Source organism: Citrus sinensis, chromosome 3 (assembly GCF_022201045.2).
Source record: "Citrus sinensis cultivar Valencia sweet orange chromosome 3, DVS_A1.0, whole genome shotgun sequence".
Lineage (NCBI taxonomy): Eukaryota > Viridiplantae > Streptophyta > Magnoliopsida > Sapindales > Rutaceae > Citrus > Citrus sinensis.
This window is the reverse complement of record NC_068558.1, coordinates 48584341-48605312: the sequence shown is the minus strand read 5'-3', so window position 1 is coordinate 48605312 and position 20972 is coordinate 48584341. Positions and strand designations below refer to the sequence as shown.

Genomic DNA, 20972 nt, shown 5'->3' with positions numbered 1-20972 from the left:
CAACTATCTCTTAATAGTAGTATTGAATATTAAATATTAAAATCAATAATTATCAATATAATTTAAAAATATTATATTATTTAAACAGTTATTTAACTTTATTAAATTAAATTAGTAATATATATAATTTAATTTAATCCGATTTAATCTTAAAAGTTAATGCAATCCAATCTTATCTTTTAAATGTAGATATGCTGATCCAATAACTTCATTCTCCCTCTTGAGCTGCTAAGATGTCTTCGGACGGCTTTAGTGGTCCCTTTAGTTTGTTTCTCTTATTCCCTTCGCCACTCCGTCCATCTCGTGGATCCCATTAATTCTTTAAAGAGTCGGTTTGGGGCCTGGTGGGGCAACTACGCTGCATTCTCCGAGTATACGGAGGGTGCAATAGTCGCCCTAAACGGACCCCAAATAACTCCATCTCCGTGGTTCGTCCTTCCCATTTAACACGTGTCTCATTCTCTTTGGTTCAACTAAAAACTAAAACATTCTCCGACACTGATGTAATATATTATATTATTGGCATGTGTCTCATATTATTTTTAATTCGTTGAAAAAAGTTAACACGTGTCTCATTCTCTTTGGTTGAACTAAAACTAGAACATTCTCCAACACTGATGTAATGTATTATGTAATGGCAAATGATCATGTAACATGAGGGCTCCCGTATGTAATTGCCATGGGCCAAACTAATTATTTTTAATTCGTTTAAAAGAGTTAACACGTGTCTCATTCTCTTTGGCTGAACTAAAACTAGAACATTCTCCAACACTGATGTAATATATTATATAATTGGCATATGTCTCATATTATTTTTAATTCGTTGAAAAGATAAAACATGTGAATATGTGATTTGTGGGCCGTCATTTTTTTGACACAATAATATGGGAAATTATACCCAGTGTCGTAACTTTTTAATGCCAAATAAATTAATAGATCTAATTAAATGTTGACTTTTATTTTTATTAATAAAAGAAATAATGGGCTCCACAACATATTATTAAATATTTTTTCCTCCTCCTATTTTGTCTCTATAATTAATATGATTTTGATTCTTTGCATCCTTTATTAGTAGTGTTGAAGAACTATCTTATACGTAATCTCCATATTTTCTACTAAAGTAAAAGCATCAATAGCAGATATAAAACATAAAAGAATTAAAGAAACCAAAAAGTTGAGTAGCACGTTGTTTGTTTTGAATTATTAAACAACATTACTCTCTAAGATTGAATGTAAAAAATTATTAAATATTTCCTCATATGAATAAATGAATAATGTCATAATATATAGTTAGAAGAACTATCAACCAAGCATTGTACTAAAATCCCATTGGTGAGTGATGTTTAATACTCTTTACTGTCTTCTTTTTCCAATATTGTCTTCTATACTCGATCTTGTTATGTTGTTGCTTTCGTTTTGATATTAATAACATTTTGGTTGCTTGGAATACAGACCAAATTGATAAGAGAGGAATCATACAAATAAAATATGGATACGTTTCGAAAAGAAAAGAATAAAAAAAAATCATGTTGTTAATTGAATCTCTTCATTTTAGTTTCCACAAAAATTTGTATTAAAAAAAGAGAAAATTGAGAGAGATTGGAAGCTAGAACAAATCCAATTTTGGGCATGTTTTGGTGTGCTAATATTGATATTTGTACTTCATTCAAAAGTTATTTACCTGAGAGTTATTTAAGGTACTTAAGGTAGATGAAAGATAGAGACTCTAATTATATTAATTATAGAGAGAAAGTAAGACAAAGAAAAGAAAATGTTTAATAATAAGTTGTGTGACCTATTGATTTTTAATTTTGTTTTTAATAAAATAAAAGTACACATTTAATTTGATCCATTGATTTGTTTAGTATCAAAAGACTATGATTTTGTGTCTACTATCATGTGAAGAAAAAAAAAAAAAAGAGGCTTCCATTTTTTAATAATTCAAAACAAACACCATGGCACTCAACTTTTTGGTTTCTTTTTTTATGTTGTCTTTTAATATTTTCTATATATATATATATATATACACACACACACACATATATATATATTCTTTAGTGAGGAAAGTGAGGATAGCAGTAAAAAATAAACAAATATATAAATTTCAATACATTAATAAATAAATAAATATAATTTTTAATATATTAAAATTTATAATTTTTTATTATTATTTTACTAACATTCTCACTTTCATAAAGTTAAAACACACACAAATATATATATAGACTGATTTTAAAAAATTTTCAAACTTTCTTACACTTTAAATTCTTGAATCGAAAACTTCTCATACACACACGTTCATACATATATAAAATAGTGCGCAACTGCGCATATAATTCCGACCCACTCGTTTTTGTACAAAAAGAAAGCAGTTTAAACAATGACCTGAAGATTGAATCACATTGATTACAACCTTGAAAAGCTTTCTTTCCAATCGGTCCCTGTCATTAGCCTGATCCCGACTAAATTGCCCATTGATGGTCAGTAAGATTTCAGATTTCGATCCGAACGGCTGTGAAAATTTTGAAGCATGCAAGTGCAAGAATGGGGACCTCTGTGTGGACCTCGCAGACCGTCGTGGCAATATAGGCCGGCTATTCATCCTCTTTTCATTTTGGCGGGACAACGGAATAAGATTCGCACCTCGTTGGCTCCATCCATGCAAATGTAAGCAGAAATACTGGAAAAAGCAAAAGCTGACATGATTGACACTAATGTTACAGTCATTAGCTATGGTTTTGGTTTTTTTTTTTTTGGGGGATACGTCTATTCACTAAATTCTTAACCTGTCAAATGAGGTTAAGCTAATCCCCTTCATTCGCCACTTGGACAAAGAACTCGACACTCATAATTGCGATCGCATGAGTTTGAGCCTCGCAATGTATTCTAGGTTCTTTTAAAAAAAAATAAAAATTTGAGTGAAGGTAAGGTTTAAAAAATTTGTGTAGTATTACATAAGATTTGTAAATTTAGTCATAATAATTGTCTAATTATAAATATTAGTATTGAATTATAATTTGACCAATAGTCTCATGTAATTAAAAAAAAATTATTTCATTCATTTTCATTTACCTTTTTTTACAGTTGAACTCAATATTTATTACATCCATTAATTTGGGCATATTTTGGTATACCGTAGAGCTACATAATCGTTATGGGTTGGTGTTGGATTGGATTCGTATTTAACAGGCACTAAAATAATAAGAAAATAAATAAGTGTATGAATATGATTAGAGATGGTTAAAAATTAAAAAAAAATGAAATTGAAAAAATAAGGGTGTTCATAATTTAATATGATTTGCTCAATCCATTTGATCTGCAGAAATACGATCCGTAAAAAATTCGATCCATAGATTAGTGGATTGAACATTTGAAAATGCGCAGTCGATGGATTGGATATAGATTTACTTCTATAAATCCACAAAAATCTGCTAATTCGCAAAAAAAAATAATAATAAACTTGTAAATAATACATTAGTACTTACTAATAAATAAATAAGTTAGAATATAGTTATATTAACACCATATTATATCTTATCCAATAATAATATAAAATAAAAATAATTAAATAAATAAATATAGCTTCATGAGTAGTTAATTTTCATGTATTGATCTAAATAAATGAGATTTTGTTTGGTGTGTTATATTTTGAAATTTTGAATGTATTTTTTAACTTTATTTAAACAATTAATTTATTTAAATCTTATTTAATCTTAAATTTGATCGGTAAGAAAATTATTTTTATATTAATTTTTTATTTAATTAGTTCGTGGATATGACAAAATTAAAATTTTTTAGCTCACTAACAAATCTACAAAATGATAGATTAGATATAAATTGGGTTAAATTCGCATCCGATCCACAGACATATAGATTATATTTATATTAAATTTTATCAATTCATAAATTAAATTAGATTAAAAATTTATAATTTATAAAATTATAGATCGGATATGAATTGGTATGCAATCTGTTAAATCTAATCCATAAACACCCTTAAAAAAAAAAAAACTAAATTTGAGACGGATTAGGTGAGATGTTTTATCTGCCCATTATTAGTCTCTAATAACTGCAAGATTGGTCACATGAGTAATTATCAGATCATAGAAAAAAAGTTGTGGATGACAATTATTTAAGATCTGTAACTTTTTTTTGGGGGGGGGGGGGGGGGGGGGGATTCAAAAAGTCCATTATTTAAGATCTGCATGTCAAGTTCTCAACGCTTGAGTGATGTCATGTTTGCTGCTGAGACAACGGATGGGTGTAAAATGTTCCAACTCGGTGCAGGAAGATTCAGGAATATATATTAATGAACTTTGCTAGCTTACAGAATCTGTAAGTTACAGACTGCAGCATCAGCCGTTGGATGCGATTGCATGTGGAATGAGAAATTAAACAATAGAAAATGGGATGGTGGGACGGTGGGAGATGTTACTTACAGAATCTGCACCATAGACGAATATTAATTCTCCTTTAAAGCTGTGACTAAGTTACCGTATCTGTACCTTACGGCCATCCTTGCACGGTAAAATGAAAAGTGGACCTAAGTGGGATCCATAGCCATTGTGTGAGGTGCTGTAAGGTACGGATACTGTACCGTAGCATTCTCCCTCTTTTAAATATCAAGCTAAACTAAACTTTATTCTCTTTTTTTTATGGTTTGGCATTTTTTCCTTTGGACTTTAAATTTAAACCGGAGACGGAGAGTTCAATTTTTTTTTTTAACATTTGTGAGATTTATTTTTCTGATATATATTTTTAGGGATTTGTATTATGACACCCCCTCTAATTTTTTTATAAAACTCTCCTTTTTAATTATAATTACATAAATACCCAAATATACATCCAATTAAATCCTCAAATAATTTAATTGTTTAAACAGACTTTTTACAGCCCATATCATAAGCTCCATTAATCTTATAAGCCATAATTTAAAGTTTTTTTTTCTCGACTATTGTAAGAAAAATCCTCAAGCTTTTATATACATATATGGTGCATTGGAGATGTCAAGGGACAAGGGAGTTTGAGTTTAACATTTTGCTATGGTCTATTCAGATTGCTTTAATTATTTATCAAAGATTAACTGAGGGGAAATCCTGCGGATGTCAGCTTATTCTATGGCTTACGGCTTCGCCTTGATGAACAATTCATCAAGTTGAAGAATGAATATGGAAATTCATTTTCAAAGCTTTTAACTTTTTGTATTTCTCTATACATATAATCTGAAGTTGGCATCCATTGAATGATACATGAATATTATTTTTCTTTTGATTTTAAAAAAGGAAAAAAAATGACCGGTGGAGAGTGGAAATTATCAAATCAACCAATTGTGGTTCACTACTTCACTTTTTCCTTTTACCCGAAAACGTAGTTCACTACTTCACTTGGGTCCACTCGGCTATCTAAACAGTGACCGTAAGATCAAGTTGATGGGAAAAAAGCAGGACACGTGGCAAGGATCTGTAGCACTTAAGACCTGACGATGTCTGCTTTGGATAATTTTTAAAAACCTCCCCCGAAGTTTGGACTTGTTGCAAGTAGATGACGAGAATCTGTTTGTTTGTAAAAAACTCCTTACGTTTTTACTCTGCTTGGTTGCCGCTTGGGTAATTGTGGGCATTGTTGACATTTCGCAATAAAACAAATCTTTTGCAACTTCCGTTATCTTGAGAACAGTAGCTAGATTTCTCAATCTGTTTCATCCAACACTTCAAAAATTTCAATTTCTTTGAGCTATTGCATTCTCTGGCAAAGTAAACTTCTTTTAATTTTATCACAATGCTTTGAGAAGCTACCTTACAAAAATCATTCCATGTGAGATCTTGGAACAAATGTATATCCTTTTTATTCTTTTTTCTTTTAACATCCCCAACTGCAGCAGACATATTGGATTTGCAAATGTCACTGTCCATTTTCTTCACAAATGGAGACAAGTTATCTCCACCAAATTCATTTTTATGAGTATAGGACTCATCATCTATAATAGATAAGAGAGCCGAAAAAATTGTGAAAGGGTAGAGGATTCCCTTATGTGTATCACTATTGCTATCTAAGAAAATACCAAAGCCTAGTAGCCTTTTCTGTGAAGAAAACTCGGCAGAGATTAGGGATTTCACTGCAGCTAAAATAGTAATAATATATAGCTCTTGGTCTTGGAGATGAAGGCGAGGATTCAGGTCGATTAAGAGGAGTATACGTTGCGTTTTGGTGTAGTCTACCGCCATTGGTAGAAGTTTAGAAGTGGATTTCTATTTAGATCCGAGTTTGACGAAAAACGTGGTGGTTGCACTTGGCCGCTTGCAAAGTTGGAGACGCTACATGCAAAAACGACGACGTTCTGGAGCTAAGATGTTGATGAAGAGAGAGAGAGAGACCATGTGCCCCGACCTTTGGGGATTACAATCCATACTTTTTCAAATTGTCACTAGTGACAATATTATTTCTGTACAGTTAACTAATAGTCAATATAAAAATTAATTGATAATATGAGATTTTTTATAATTAAACGAATTCTCGCTGTCTACTTACAATAAATTCGAAGTCAGGGAATTTTTAAAAATTACCCAGTCTGCTTTCTAAATCTACGGCTGGAAGGCAGTCCCCCATTGTTAAAAAAAAGCAGCTGTACGTGGAACTTGACCAGTGGGGTCCAGAATCTACGACTCACCTCATGTTCATTGCTTGTGACTTTACGCGCCATAACACTGTTGGCACCAAAAGCTTTTTCTTTGTTTTCAACGTAAAATGCCTTTTAACAATTAACACCTTCGAAGCTTGGCAAGATGAATTCCGTCAGGCGAGCATCACACATCTCTTTTTTTGTGTTTGTCTCGTAATTTAAATAAAATTCAAAAGAAAATGGGTGCAGCATGCTGTCATCGCATGCTCTTCTATTGGAAATTAAAAAAATAAAATCGGGCACTGCCTTTTGCACCTTTAAAAATAGAAAAGTTATCATTGCCTCATTATTTTTTATCTTATATTCATTCAATCACTAAAATATTTTAATATACTCTCTGCATCACTTTTTTTTTTTATTTGTATCAACTAGCTACTTTTTAACTAACACCGTTAAATAATTTAAATGAGATAATAATTTTACCCTTAAATAAATTAAAAGATCATTTTATTTTACAAAAAATTTGAAAAATAAGAAAATTATAATTATAAAAATATCCCTAAATTTAATAAAAATAAATCTCAAACAAAGGTGCTCAACTGATTTTTATTTAATTTAGATTTTGTAAAATTTTAATAATTATTTTTATTAAAAAATTATAAATTTACAAAATTTTAATAAAAATGACTGAATTTATTTATTAAAAATTATAATTTTGTAAAATTTTATTAAAATAACTGAATTTATTTATTAAAAAATAAATCCCAAAATTTTAATAATTTAAGGGATTTTTATTAAATCCCAAAATTTTGTAATTATTTTTATAATTATAATTTTATTTAGATTTTTATTAAAGAAATTCTAATTTTGAGATTTATTTTTTATTAAACTTAGGGGTATTTTTATAGTTATAATTTTCTTATTTTTTAAAATTTTTGAAAAATAAAATGGTCTTTTAATTTATTTAAAAATAAAATTATTATTTCATTTAAATTATTTAACGATGTTAGTTAAAAAGTAGTTAGTTGATACAAATTAAAAAAAAAATGATATAAAGAACATATTAAAATTTTTAATGGTTGAATGAACATAAAACTATCATTTTTCTCAAAAATATAAAAAAAAAATATTAGCAACGTTAATGGAGCATGCCGTCATGTGTGGATGTGACGCTCCTGTGGCGTGGGCCTCACCAGGCAGGCGATGGCTTTTTTAACTGAGCCGTCATTCATTCACTCACTGATTCATGTTACCGAGGGAGCTCGGGCGTTAACATGTTTCAATCTTTCCACTTCCGTAACCAACACATCTCCACTCATTCAACGTTCGTGCACTGATTTATTTGCCCTTTTTAATATTATAAAGAAAAAAAAAAAGAAGGGATTTCTCTTTCCTATTCTGCATTTCTTGTTTTGATTCGGATTTGTTCGTTGGGTTTGCAAAACTGTCCAAGCCTCTCTTATCTTTTTTCAACAGAGCATTATTCGATTACGTCTTCCCTATCTTTTCTCCATCTCATTTGGTTTTCTCTCTTTTCTCTCTCTCCATTTCTCAATATTCTCTCTTTATTTTCTTTGGTTCTGATCTGCTATTTTTCTGAGAAAGCAACCAGGAATAATGAAGGTTTGATTCTCACTTTAACGTTACCACCTCTTTTTAATATAATTATATAATACAAGCATATATGTCTATAGATACATGTCTACAAGTTAATTATTACTGGCCTGGGTTCTTCTGATTCCTTCATTTATTTTATTCACTTACTTCATTCTGTTCGTTTAGTCTGATTCGTAATTAATAACTTAATTAAATATGTATGGGCCGCCGACATCATCTGGGTCTTGTTCTTGTTAAGGGTGTCTTTGATCATATCTTTAATTTTATATAGATGTTATAAACATTTACATTTTTTTTTTCTTTTGGTTTAAACATTATAAAGCGGACTATAATCAGAAATCAGAAAGTATGATTTATGTCGTGTTTTCGTTATTAATTATACAGTCTTTTTTTGAGCTATAAAGTTCTTGTCTTTTTATTTATTTTTTTTAACATCGATCCAGCTTTTTCGATTCATAAAGGAAGGAAGAATAAAAGAACATACACCTCATATATGTTTCATCAAGTTTGATCTCTCATATATATATATATATATATATATATATATATATTCTGAGATAGATTGATCTTTTGGGTTAATTTGCGATTGCAGAAGGCTGTATTAAAGTTGGATTTGGATGATGCTAAGGCCAAGCAGAAAGCTTTGAAGACTGTCTCTACTCTGTCAGGTACCAAACCATTTTTACTTTTTTTTTAAGCAAAAACAAAAATAAATAAATAAATAAATACCGCAAAGGAATTAGAACTTCAATTTGAGCATTGATTATTTGTTTTGACTGTGACAGAAGATATTATTCTATATTCTTTTCTATGTAGTTTTATATTTTTGAGCCTGTAATGTTCACATCCCGCAAATTAATGATATGATTTCAGTAAATTAAGAACTTACTGATCAGTTTTCACCACATCACCTACGCCTTATGTTTATGATTATCTGGTAACTGGTCAATTCACTCCATTAAAATGATGGTCCACAACTGGTTCACTGTATAAAAGATCGGTACCAGCACCTTTGAAGAAAGAGGAAGAAAATATTTTTAAAAAAAAAAACTTTTTATTTCTCACACAAAAAAAGAAAAAGAAAAAAGACAGAGGGAGAGATCTAGGGAAGTTGTTAATTATGTTTTAATTTTAAGTAGGCTTTTTTTGTTTACGTTACTTGGGGAACAGTTAATTATATTATGAGATGAATAATTACAATTTACGTTGATTATCGTGCAAAATGGTGACCGTCAGATTTGTCCTTCACGAAACAAACAATTGCATGAATAGGTTAAACAGTTTGGCTGCACGTGGAATTTTATTCTATTGTTCTTATTAGCATCAGGAGTCATGAAATGATCATTAATTGCTAGCCGTAGTCTCTACTGGATTAATCTTCTATGCGTAGTAATGTTAGATAAAAAAGAAGGCTTTGAGTAACTTGATTTCATTTTAAAAGGGATCGATTCCATTGCCATGGACATGAAGGAGAAGAAATTGACAGTGATAGGAACCGCTGATCCTGTAAACGTTGTGAGCAAATTGAGAAAGTATTGGCCGACGACAGATATAATATTAGTTGGGCCAGCAAAGGAGCCGGAGAAGCCAAAGGAGGAGCCAAAGAAGGAAGAGCCGAAGAAGGAAGAGGAAGCTAAGAAAGAAGAGCCAAAGAAAGAAGAAGAAGCTAAGAAAGAAGAGCCCAAAAAAGAAGAACCCAAGAAAGAAGAAGAAAAGAAAGAGGAAGAGAAAAAGAAAGAAGCGGCACCGGCACCGGTACCACCACCGGATCCTGTTTTAGAGCTTGTTAAAGCTTACAGAGCTTATAATCCTCACTTGACCACTCATTACCATGTTCAAAGCATTGAGGAGAATCCAAACGCTTGTGTTATTTGTTAATTTCTCAACAGAAACTAAAGACATTTTGCTAAGTTGGTGACTTGATTTGAATGTCATCAATTCTTATAGTAAGCAGGCAACATCAAGATATCAAGGCAATATCAAGAAATCAAACTTGTGTATATAAAAAGTGCTGCTTCCTTTGTTTCTTTCCATGTATGAGTGAGTAATTGAACTGTAGAAAAAATAAATAAAACTTTTTGAATTTTGTTTCTGTCCATCATCAATTTTTTTCCTCTTCCTTTTTTTTTTTTTTTGGGTTTGTTATATTCATTATATACATCAGAGGATCAAAGTAGATGAAGATTTAGCCTCGGATTAGGGTTCATTTCTAGTGGCATTTTTCTTATTTTTGCTAAGCTAAAACTGATTATTATGTGCTTAAATAATTAAGCTTAAAAAATTATGACAGATCACCTCATTCAATAAATAAGCTTCTCTGATCACAATTGACAACTTGTTAGTTAGTACCCAAAATTTGGGCCGTTCCGTAAATTTCCCAGAGTCAATAATAAAATCACGGGCTGAAAATTCATTGTGGGTCACATTGAAGCTTTTGGTTTCAGAACTCCGAGGGTATATTTCATCGAATTACTTGATGTTGTACTCGGAACTGCAGGGGCCTGATTCACATTATATTTCTGGAGTCTAATAATTATGTTTTGTTTTTTTACTTGTACGAATTGATCGGTCATTTTCCATGGGCCACGGTCGGTTGCAGATAGACACTTTATTTTTGGTGGGTTCTTCCACTCTTGTCAATCCTGACCACACAAATAACACAATTACTTAGTTTATTGCCACTGTTCTTGCGATAAGAGTGTTTTTAATTGCTTTAAAAAAATTATTAGGACTGGTGTTACTGTACAATTGATTTGGTTGGCATCTAATACAAACCATATAATGGTGCTTATTAATTCAACTGATGCAATAAGCTTTGCGAGTTGATTACAAGTATTACATCACTGGTTGCTTAGTTGTGTATTCCCCTTAAGAACTAAGCCATGTAAATCTATAATCCTAATTTTGTATCATGATTGCATGTGATGGACGATAATTTTATTTGTGTACATTAAATATATGCTCGCGCGCACTGTACTCTGTGCCTGCATGTGCATTCAGCACAAAGAACACACTCATCAAGTCTTAAGCTATAGATTACACTGGATGCCTACTGTTGTTATAAACTTTTATTATAATAATAATCTCAGTTATAACATTATGTATATGAAACAATGCAATGCGTCAGTACACACACTAACCCTACATTATAATTGGTCCTGATTAAACTTAGTCATCTATCAACTCACTCTATAGTGAGAAGATACATAGAGGGGTGTGTGGATAACTGGATATGTGTGTTTGTGTGTGTTGCGTGTATAATTTTCTAACGAGGGTATTTTCATTTTGTTAAAATGAAGATGCCACTTACAGATAAAAAAATAATGCCTCCATATATATATATATATATATATGTATGTATGTATGTATGTATGTATGTATGTATGTATGTATGTATGTATGTATCTCTTTATTGTTTGTACTTAAATGTGTATTCTCACTAAAAAAGAATTTTTTTTATAAAATTATCTAACAAAAATGTCTTGTGGTTTAATCATATTGTATATACATCTTTGTACATACAATTTAGGTACACATATGTATAGAAGATGGGGTGAACTCATTATAAGAGGAATATAAACCACTTGTTGTTTGGAGAAAGTAATCCTACCCAAAATCTACCGATGTTATAACTATTTATAATTAAAGTATCAAATTTATTAATCACGTACTTTTCCATTTTACCTTTGATGGTTGTAAAGTTTAAATGTATTTGGAATATGAATCAAGAAAAATGACTTATATCATTAATGATTGAATTAATTTAATAATAACTATGCAAATTGCACATCGGTTAAAACTATATAAAATGACATAAATATCCATAACAGCTGCTATAATATTCATGAAAATTGCATTTTATTCTTCAAGTGTTGCCTGGTTCGGAAATGTCCCAAACGCACATGTATGCTAATCTCACAAACACGTGGGCTACTTTACATTTTATTATTAAATAAGTTAGTTCAATTATTAAGGGTATACATAAAAAAAAAAAAACAAATTAAAGGCATATGAGCCATTTTATTTAATTTTTATATCCCAAAATATTTTAAGTTTTATGGACACCAAGGAGAAAATAGTAAAATGATCAATAAGCTAACACTTAATTAACATAATGGGGGTTTCGATAGGTTTCAATCAATAAAGTTAATGCTTAACTAATTTTAAAATATGAGGGGGTTTTTTTTTAATTACTTTCTCTTAATAACCAGGGAGTTCAGTTAATTTTCCTTCTTTATAAGTGGTTATTTTAATTCTAATACTGTTAGTGGAAATATTTTCTTTATTTATCATTTTATTTTTCATAGAGTGATTTGTACAAAAGCCACGTTTATGCAACGTATATAATAATACGGATATAGCAAAATCAGCTCTATTAGATAAACAGACAAGCAACGAGGTAAATAAATTCATCCCTCTAAAGTTTGCCCATAGATTAAAGAAGTCTATGGATTCGGATTAAGAAAAAAAAATGTCACTAAGTCTCTTCATCTCCCACTTAATCATGACTTAATTTTTAATTTCTGGCTAATCGGCCCAATTAACCTGCTGCTGTCAGTGGCATTGACAAGCTGGTACATATGATATTTATTTATTTGATTAAAAGCTTCACCAAAGTCCACCACTTAGCTTTCTCGCCAGGTCTTCAGTCTTCACAGAATCAGCTTTGAAATGTATCGTTTCACATTCGCATATGTATCCGATGCCGAATTAAAAATGATTGTGTTTTATTCAGCAATCTTCGTGTGGAAAATAATTTAATCAACGTGGAACATGCGTGCAAGCAATAATAATTTGGATTGAGCTGATCAAAAAACAGATATACACGAAGAAATTCAAACAAGAACTTGTTCATACGTAGAACGAAGTTTTAATATGTATGGGACACTTAAGGTATACAAGATGATCACAATGTTCAAAAATTACATACTCAAGAAGCACAAACAGACAAATTCTTGGGCAAATTTTAGCATAATTTTGTTAAATTTTCTTCACGGCGACTACGACAAATGCTTGTATTCCATTTCATTTGTTAAATAAATTGCCAGTTTTATTGGAGAAGAGACGTGCAGTAGCGAAACATGATTTTACATAATTTTGTCGTGGTCATTGATCAGCTTATTTATAAGCAGCACGCGAGATTGCTCGTTGACTCTGTGACTGGTGTTTTTATCCTGTCTCACGAGGTGCCAAATTTTTCTAACCAAAATTCAAGAGGATCATCGCAAAAACAATTTCCACGCACTCCAAAATCTTCTTTCCTTTGATAGCCTCTTTTCTTGGAGGAAGACACGTAAACAGGTGTCTCTGTTATCAGGTCATACTGAACAAAAGATTCCCAGATGGCAAATTGAGTCTTACAAACATGTTTCGGTGCAAATGAAGAGTAAAATCTCATTTTCAATTTGCTCTCTTTCGAATCATATTCTGTCGGTTCAGTTTGCTTAGCTGGTCAACCGACTAATTGAGCAGAATGTGCAAATTTAGATTGGTGGGGCAGTTGTGTCTCAATTCACAGCGTAAGAATGAAAAAGACTTGACATTACGTTTCGTTCTGGTGCACATGCAACCGAACAAATAGCATTAATCCAATGACATTGTACGGAATGGAAAAAAATCAAATAAAAAACATCTCGTAGCGAGTGCTATTTATTTTGGTCATGTTCCTCGTTCTCTTGTTCAAGCTAACTTAGCATTTCACAGATTTTGTTCACATTTGTTTTTTTATAAAAACATTAAACAATTTCATTTTTGCTGTGTGCATGGTGTACACATTAATTAACAAGGAGAATAATAATAATTAAAAAAATAATAAAAAAGGAAAATATAGCAAATAGTCTGTGAGCATCATCATGTATACGGAGCATTAGCTCACAGAATATATAATAGGATTTTTTTAAGTTCCATTTTATTGTAACTGACAATTAGACAAAGGGTTATTTTATGATGGCGTGATAAAGGTTGCAACATCAATACCATAATTAAATATAAATTATGTAAACGAAACATAAAACTTGTAAATCAACATTAATTATAGAATAAAACATAAATTTGAGAAATTAAACATAATAATTGTAAATAGAAGATAAAACGTTTACAAAAAAAAAAAATTAGGACCAAGTGGTATTAATAAGTTACATTAAAACGTAATTCGGGGACACTCTTAAAAGTAATATCGCAATTGGGACATTATCACGAGTTAACCAGGCATGCTTTGATCATATTCTATGCTTGCTCATGTCATACTGGCATGGCCACGTTTTAAAAGCTGTGCACGAGGCATGCAAGTTTTAGGCATGTTGCCACGCTTATGGACATTTATCACCTGCCAGCTTATCATCCATTTTTAATACGGAAAAAAAAAAAGAGTACCGAGAGCAATCAAGATAGATTGATAATCCTGATCAAACAAATGCTTGGGCTTTGGGGGAACAAGAAACAAGATTACTTACTAACATATGAAATTTTTTTGAAATTCTATTACTTCCACTATATATGATGAATTACACAATCAAACATCATCATATATGAAACACAAAAGTTCAATTATCAATTAAATTAAGAAGATACCACCCCTAGCTTTTCGCAGTGAAAACACGCTAATTAAATCTAGCAGTCCCACAAAAAGGTGACAGAACCCACGCTACTGGGAAAAAATGACAGTTACTTCGTGGAATCACCACTTATTTTTTGAGTAGATAGAATAAATATAATATTCCTCTTTTAAGTCCTTGCCCGGACGAGAGGCGACTGGGGAATTGGAGAGTGAGGAGACATCATGTGCGGCGACATGACACCTTGTTCGTAGATCCTCGATGAGAAGCTGACGCGAAGATTCTGCTGCCAACGTTTCTTGGTTGGTTTCTCACTTTCCTTATCCTGTTGCACAAATGCGGCAATTCGGTTTAGTGCAACTTGCAATGTGTCATCATCCATGTTAGCAAAGCAAACCCTAAACCAACCAGGCTCAGTACACTGAAACGAAGAGCCAGGCGAAACATTGAGCTTCACATCGTTGACAATGGTGCGCCACAGAGCAATTTCACCTTCTAATGTTTTTTCCTTAAGCAGATGACGCAAGTCCATCCAAAAAAAAAGACCCGCATTGCTTTTCAAGCAGTTGATTCCAACTTGTTCAAGTCCCTTGGTGAAATTATGGTGTCTCTTAGCTAACCTCTTGGAGGTCTCCACGAGAAAGTTATCGACAAACTCATCATCAGAGAGCATTGAAGCAAGCAAGTACTGAGTCTGCGAAGAGACTAAACCGAAGCTCGACATCTTGCGGCCGCAATTCACAACAGTATCATTAAACGAGTACACAATGCCAACTCTAAAGCCAGGGAGCCCCATGTCCTTAGACAAGCTGTAAATGATATGAATGAGGTCACGATTGCAGTCCATTTCTTGAATGACTTCAGCAACGCTCGTGAACTTAGGAGAGCTGAAGACAGTGGCCGCATAAATCTCGTCGCATACAAGGTGAATGTTCTTGTCATTGATGAAGCTCACTAAGCTTTTAAGTGTGTCTCTGTCCAAAGTTGTGCCTAGTGGATTCGAAGGGTTTGTTATGATCAAGCCTTTGATGTTGATGCTGGCTTCTTGGGCCCTTTCGTAAGCTGCCTCCAGTGCTTCTCTCGTTATTTTGAAATTGTTGGAGATGTCGCAGTGAACTGGGACAATTTGTACCCCAGTGCGCCATGACAGATCACGGTCGAATCTGCAATCAAGATTAGAATATTGTTCAGTACACATTTTAATTTACTCGTTACTTAAAAAGATATGATCCACGTTGGATTTAAAATTTTATTTATTTTTGTCAATGTAATTAAAGAGACAAAATTTGAAAGCTGTAGTAGAATTTTAACACAAATTCTGATGTAGATTAGACCGTGGAAATTTTCCAAACATTTAATTAGTTTGGTTTGAATTTTGACCATCGAACCAACATCAAAGAAAAGGACTAGTTTTTCATTGGTCTACAGTTCAAAGGTCAATAATGCTCTTGGTCAATCAAATGTTGAGTAATTAATGGATTTTTTTTTTAAAAAATAATTGTTTTTCTCTACCACTGATCTAGAATTTAGCAAGATTCTAATCTTGATTAGTTTAGTATATTAATTCACTAATTCCAATTTCAAACTAAGGTCAATGAGTTTGACCTAATTCATTTAATTCCCTGCGTTGAAAATTGAGGGGAAAACACAGTTGAATAAGACTAAAACACTGGATATATGCATATGGTAGTAGGTGGTGTTCGCATGTCGCTGGTCAAGTTGTAGTAAATAGTAATAGCAAGCCCAAGACTTAGAGCCTCTAAAACCATGTTAATGCCTTTTCATCTAGTGCTTTTATTTAAATAATTTGAATGTCAGGATAGCCCTCTTCTCTTCCATCAGTTAGTTTTCAACTAACTCAATATCGTTCAACCTCTAGTGCTGTATAAATTAGCACAAAATTATATTATAATTGATGAAGAAAATGTAAAGAAGAGAGAGTGTTTCGTACGCTGCATAATAAGGTGAAGGCACAAGAAAAGCATCGCCAGGATTGGCTAAGCAAAACATGATAAGCTCGTTAGCTCCAGTTGCTCCGCCACCCATAACTATACGATCTGGATCAAATGTTACCCTGCCGCCTCTCCCTTTCCCCATAAACTTTGCCACGGCCTGCAAAAAATTTAACAGAATCGTTATTAATATTGTTTCATGAAGTAACAGTAATTAATTATATGCTGCATGCATGTTGCAATATATATATATATATATATATATATATATATACCTGTCTAAATTCCGGGAGGCCATGATAGTCCTGAAAGATAGCAATATCTTTGAAGACTTCAACACCTTCAGCTGTGCAAATTGATGCATATGGGTTTTTGGTAATCCAATCCTTGATCAAATCGAAGCAAAGCTGCAAATAAGAGAGGCGAAGCAAATTATTAATTACGCCGTATATTAATGACTTTTGCCGCATCGGGCTGTGACGATATAATTTAATTAGAAGGAGCTGGCTGGCTAGCTTGAGGCCAAACCTGATTCTCTGCAAGACCAAGTTGAATGACACCCCCAGGATTTTGAGTTGGGTGAAAAGGGTTCCTATCAAATGCCTTCCACCCGTCGAAGTAAGCCGAGTCTTCGCCGTGGCCATTGTTTGTAGCAATCTTAGACAAGATTCCCATTGTCTCTTCTTAGTAATCTTGTATGCGAAAGAAAAAAAAGGTCAGTATTTTTTATTGTGTTATGGCTAGAGAAGCTTGAAATTGGAATGTTGAATATTTTTAGCTGAGCTCTAGCAATTTAGTGAGGGACGAATGATAGAAGTGTGGGGATTTTATAGGCAGTGGGAGTTGGAAAAAGTTTGCCAGCACAGGGAAAAGTCTCTTCAAAATTCAAATTGTTGGAAAAAAAACGAGACTCTAGGTTGGAAATTAATAACAGGATTTAAAATTCCTTCTTCTTTATCAGTCCAAGCGTAATTGCTTGCGTGTAAATTCATGATTCATATAAAGCGCATCAGCATTTTTGATATATAAGTGCACGTGTAAGTGGGGTTTTTGATTTTTCATACTTTGCTTACATGGAAATTTAATCGGGAGCCAGAAGCTGGCTTTGCAATGTGCATGAGGAATTCAACAGCACTATAAAATGAAGTTTCCATGAAGTACACGGGCTTTGAAGAATTTTTGGAAATAAAATATGGGGATTTACCGTATTGCCGGCAAAAGCACTTTTTGGGCGGTATTTGGACTTATCTACCCCATAGTTATGCCATGAGACTCACAATGAATGTACCAGGTGTTAAGTCAGGAATTAATTAATTATTTTAAAAAAATAAAAAAAATTGGGGGCAGTTCCATTAATTTTATTTTCTTCGCCCTTTTAACAAAGATTGCTTGCGCGACAAGGATTTTTCTAAGGGTCCCCCACAATTCCAATCCGATTTCCTAGGTTTTTCTAAGACATTTCTTTCCGTTCTTTCTATCTTACATGTTATGGAAATTATGTCTTAATCTTGTCTCTTGCATGATTTAATTCAAAGATATGAATTTCTCATTTTTAGTACAATCATCTTAAAAGGTATTGCACCTACCTAACGTGTTGATTTCACTTATGCGCGCAATCTCTTATCTCTCTTTTTTTTTTATTAATTACTTTTCATACTTAATTGGTCAACCGTGTTTATGCACTCATAAAATATCCTACTTACTTGATACTAATTTAAGTACAAACACAGTAGATGTTCAAAGACAAAGACATTTAATATGTAGCCACCTAAAGCAGCCACCGTCCTTTACCGGCTAACGTGAGTCATGGCCTTTGCCTCACCGGCACCGCTCACCAATTTTCAATTGTAAGTTAGTTTTTTAATTCTCTATTAGCATTTCTGTACGCAATTCTATTCTGTCACTCTTGCTATATAGATAGTTAGATACTCTCTAGAATCTTGTACTTTTATTTATTTATTTGTTTATTTATTTTTATAAACTATATATAGTTGGTGGCTTTCTCTCACCTTCCTCCATACTACAAAAACAAGATATATGCATAATATATAGTTTATTTTCAATCATGAAGTTCCACGTTTCATTTATAGGTTCTGTGCTTATCAGTGAATTTGAATTTTCGAGATTAATGCTATATATTGGTTATAAATTACATCACTTATATATATATATATATATATATATGTATATTTTGGTGCGAACGAGATTTGATTACCAATTTCCATTTGCAAAGAAATCGCTTTTATGTGCTCTTTGGAGCAGTGGACTAAATGGGACTCAAAATACTCTCAAATTATATGAAACCCCACCAGATGCACCTTAATCTTAAACTTGCTTTTGATTTTGAAGTCGCATTGAAAAACACGAGTCATCAATGACGTAATTTGTTAAATTAGACTTTGAAAACAAGCTACGTTACTTGAGGTTCACGACTAAACGTTGCTGTGTCCAACTTTAAAACATTGTGTTCGGTAAAATGGATATTAATTTTAGAAAAAAAAAAAAGTAAAGTGAAGATTCGGTAGATTATTAATTAAAAAGCAAAACAAAAACGAGTGGGAAATTCACTATTTGACTTGGCAATTACATTTGTCCATCGCCAAAGCTTCTCTGCTTTCTTGCGCGAAGGGTAATTTCTTTCGCCCACCCCAGCTGTATGAGTTGGTTAGCACTGAGCATGCCTGATATACTGTCAATTCATAACATAACATAGGCCATCCGTATTTAATTAATTGGGTAAATTCTTCTTCAGTGCATAGAATTATTAGGAATCAATTCTCAGTTGTTGATCCAAAAATATTCATCCCATTATTATTTCTGTTAGCGTAAAATTTTATTGAAAGAAGTAACTTCTTTTATTAATCTAATTTGCTATACCTAATAACATCAAAATACAATCTTTTGCCCTCTAAATAGCATCTATTTTTAAATATAGGAGGGATTAATTGTGAATTAACGTACGCTGGATAATAGAGATTAGTTTAGTTTAGTAAGGAAAAAAAATGATAAATAGTTAGTACTCCTCTATATACTACATAGTTTGTTTATTTATTTATTTTTTTTTACCATACCGAATTAGATAGGCAGCTAAGTAACCAAACAATTAGAGACAATCTATCTTGATTGAGATCAATAGGTTGGCTTAGACCGCAAATTTTAAAAAAGTATATTTAGTTCCTATTTGAAATTGAGGTGTTGTAATTTTTAAGTTACAGTTTTTGTAGAAAAAATGTTGCAACTATGAAACGAAAGTTAATAATACGTAGTAAATAATAATGTTGACAAAACTATTAAAAATATAATAGATTTTTCATTATATAAGTGAAAACCATATCAACATAATTGTGTTTATCAAATATGTTAGTGCTGTATCTTAAAAGTTATAGCTACTTAGCATCAATTTCAAACGGACCCTTAACATGATGATCAGAAATCTGTTACTTCGAATATTTTATGTCTGTCTCATTATGTATGAAAATGAAAATGAAAATATTTGAAAATGTCATCATGGTTTTATCGAAAAGAAGAAAATAAGAAAAGAAGACGAGGATCGAAGACATCTTTTCAAGACTGGCCGAATACATTATCTGATAAGCGAACTCAAGAAGCTCAAAACTCTTTTTCTATAGTTAGGTGCGAGTGTGACTACCGCTTGTATAGTTGTACATAGGGTTTTCAAACTTTGTACGCATCGAGATTGTACACGTACATCTTTTATGTGATCTGATCACTTACTTGGGTGTTGGGTCATTGATGTAATTCTAAATTCTAATAATTGTTGATTGATTTTGATTTGATGTCAAATATGAAACAAAACTTTGTTCATTTTTTACTTAAAGACGACACATGACTTGAGCCCTCAGGTGATTAATATTTTCCACCCTTGTACGGCAGTATTCAACCACTCTACATGTGTACTCTTTTTTTTTTTGAGGATATGTGTGTATACTCGCTCTACATGTGTGTACATTAGATTGACTTTGTGGCATTACTAGCTGCTAGTGTAAATAAAATCAATATCAATTTGAAACCGTTTTTAAGCTTATTATATAGTACAAGTTATCAATTCGCAATCTAGTAGTTTCAAATGACATGCTCTTACTAACGCTCCTGTTGAATAATTGGTATTACTCGTCAGAAACATTACATAATAATAATAATAATAATAATAATGTAGCAGAATCTACTATTTTGAATTGGACCCTTCTGGTGGTTAAACAAGATAAAGAT

The 20972-nt window shown here is 32.0% G+C and overlaps 2 protein-coding genes across 2 annotated transcripts; one reads left to right on the top strand and one right to left on the bottom strand.

Moving 5' to 3' along the window:
• Nucleotides 1–7985: 7985 nt before the first annotated feature.
• Nucleotides 7986–10334, top strand: LOC102624739 (heavy metal-associated isoprenylated plant protein 39). Its single transcript, XM_052438547.1, has 3 exons — nt 7986–8242; nt 8829–8904; nt 9678–10334. Exons 1-3 carry the CDS (start codon nt 8237–8239, stop codon nt 10112–10114), a joined length of 519 nt encoding a protein of 172 aa, XP_052294507.1. The 5' UTR covers nt 7986–8236; the 3' UTR covers nt 10115–10334.
• A 4354-nt stretch (nt 10335–14688) lies between these two features.
• Nucleotides 14689–17530, bottom strand: LOC102621630 (1-aminocyclopropane-1-carboxylate synthase 1-like). Its single transcript, NM_001288944.2, has 4 exons — nt 17271–17530; nt 17018–17149; nt 16742–16902; nt 14689–15953 (listed from the first exon to the last, which is right to left on the bottom strand). The coding sequence occupies exons 1-4, from the start codon at nt 17415–17417 to the stop codon at nt 14960–14962; spliced, it is 1434 nt and encodes a 477-aa protein (NP_001275873.2). The 5' UTR covers nt 17418–17530; the 3' UTR covers nt 14689–14959.
• Nucleotides 17531–20972: the final 3442 nt, after the last annotated feature.

Bases quoted from the DNA above. Each gene is read 5' to 3' on its own strand.
- LOC102621630 (NM_001288944.2), bottom strand. From the start codon at position 17,417: ATGGGAATCTTGTCTAAGATTGCTACAAACAATGGCCACGGCGAAGAC. The intron at 17,150-17,270 runs GTTTGGCCTCAA...TCTTATTTGCAG, and splicing joins TTGGTCTTGCAGAGAATCAG to CTTTGCTTCGATTTGATCAA. The intron at 16,903-17,017 runs GTATATATATAT...AATTTTTTGCAG, and splicing joins GCCTCCCGGAATTTAGACAG to GCCGTGGCAAAGTTTATGGG.
- LOC102624739 (XM_052438547.1), top strand. The intron at 8,905-9,677 runs GTACCAAACCAT...TCATTTTAAAAG, and splicing joins GACTGTCTCTACTCTGTCAG to GGATCGATTCCATTGCCATG.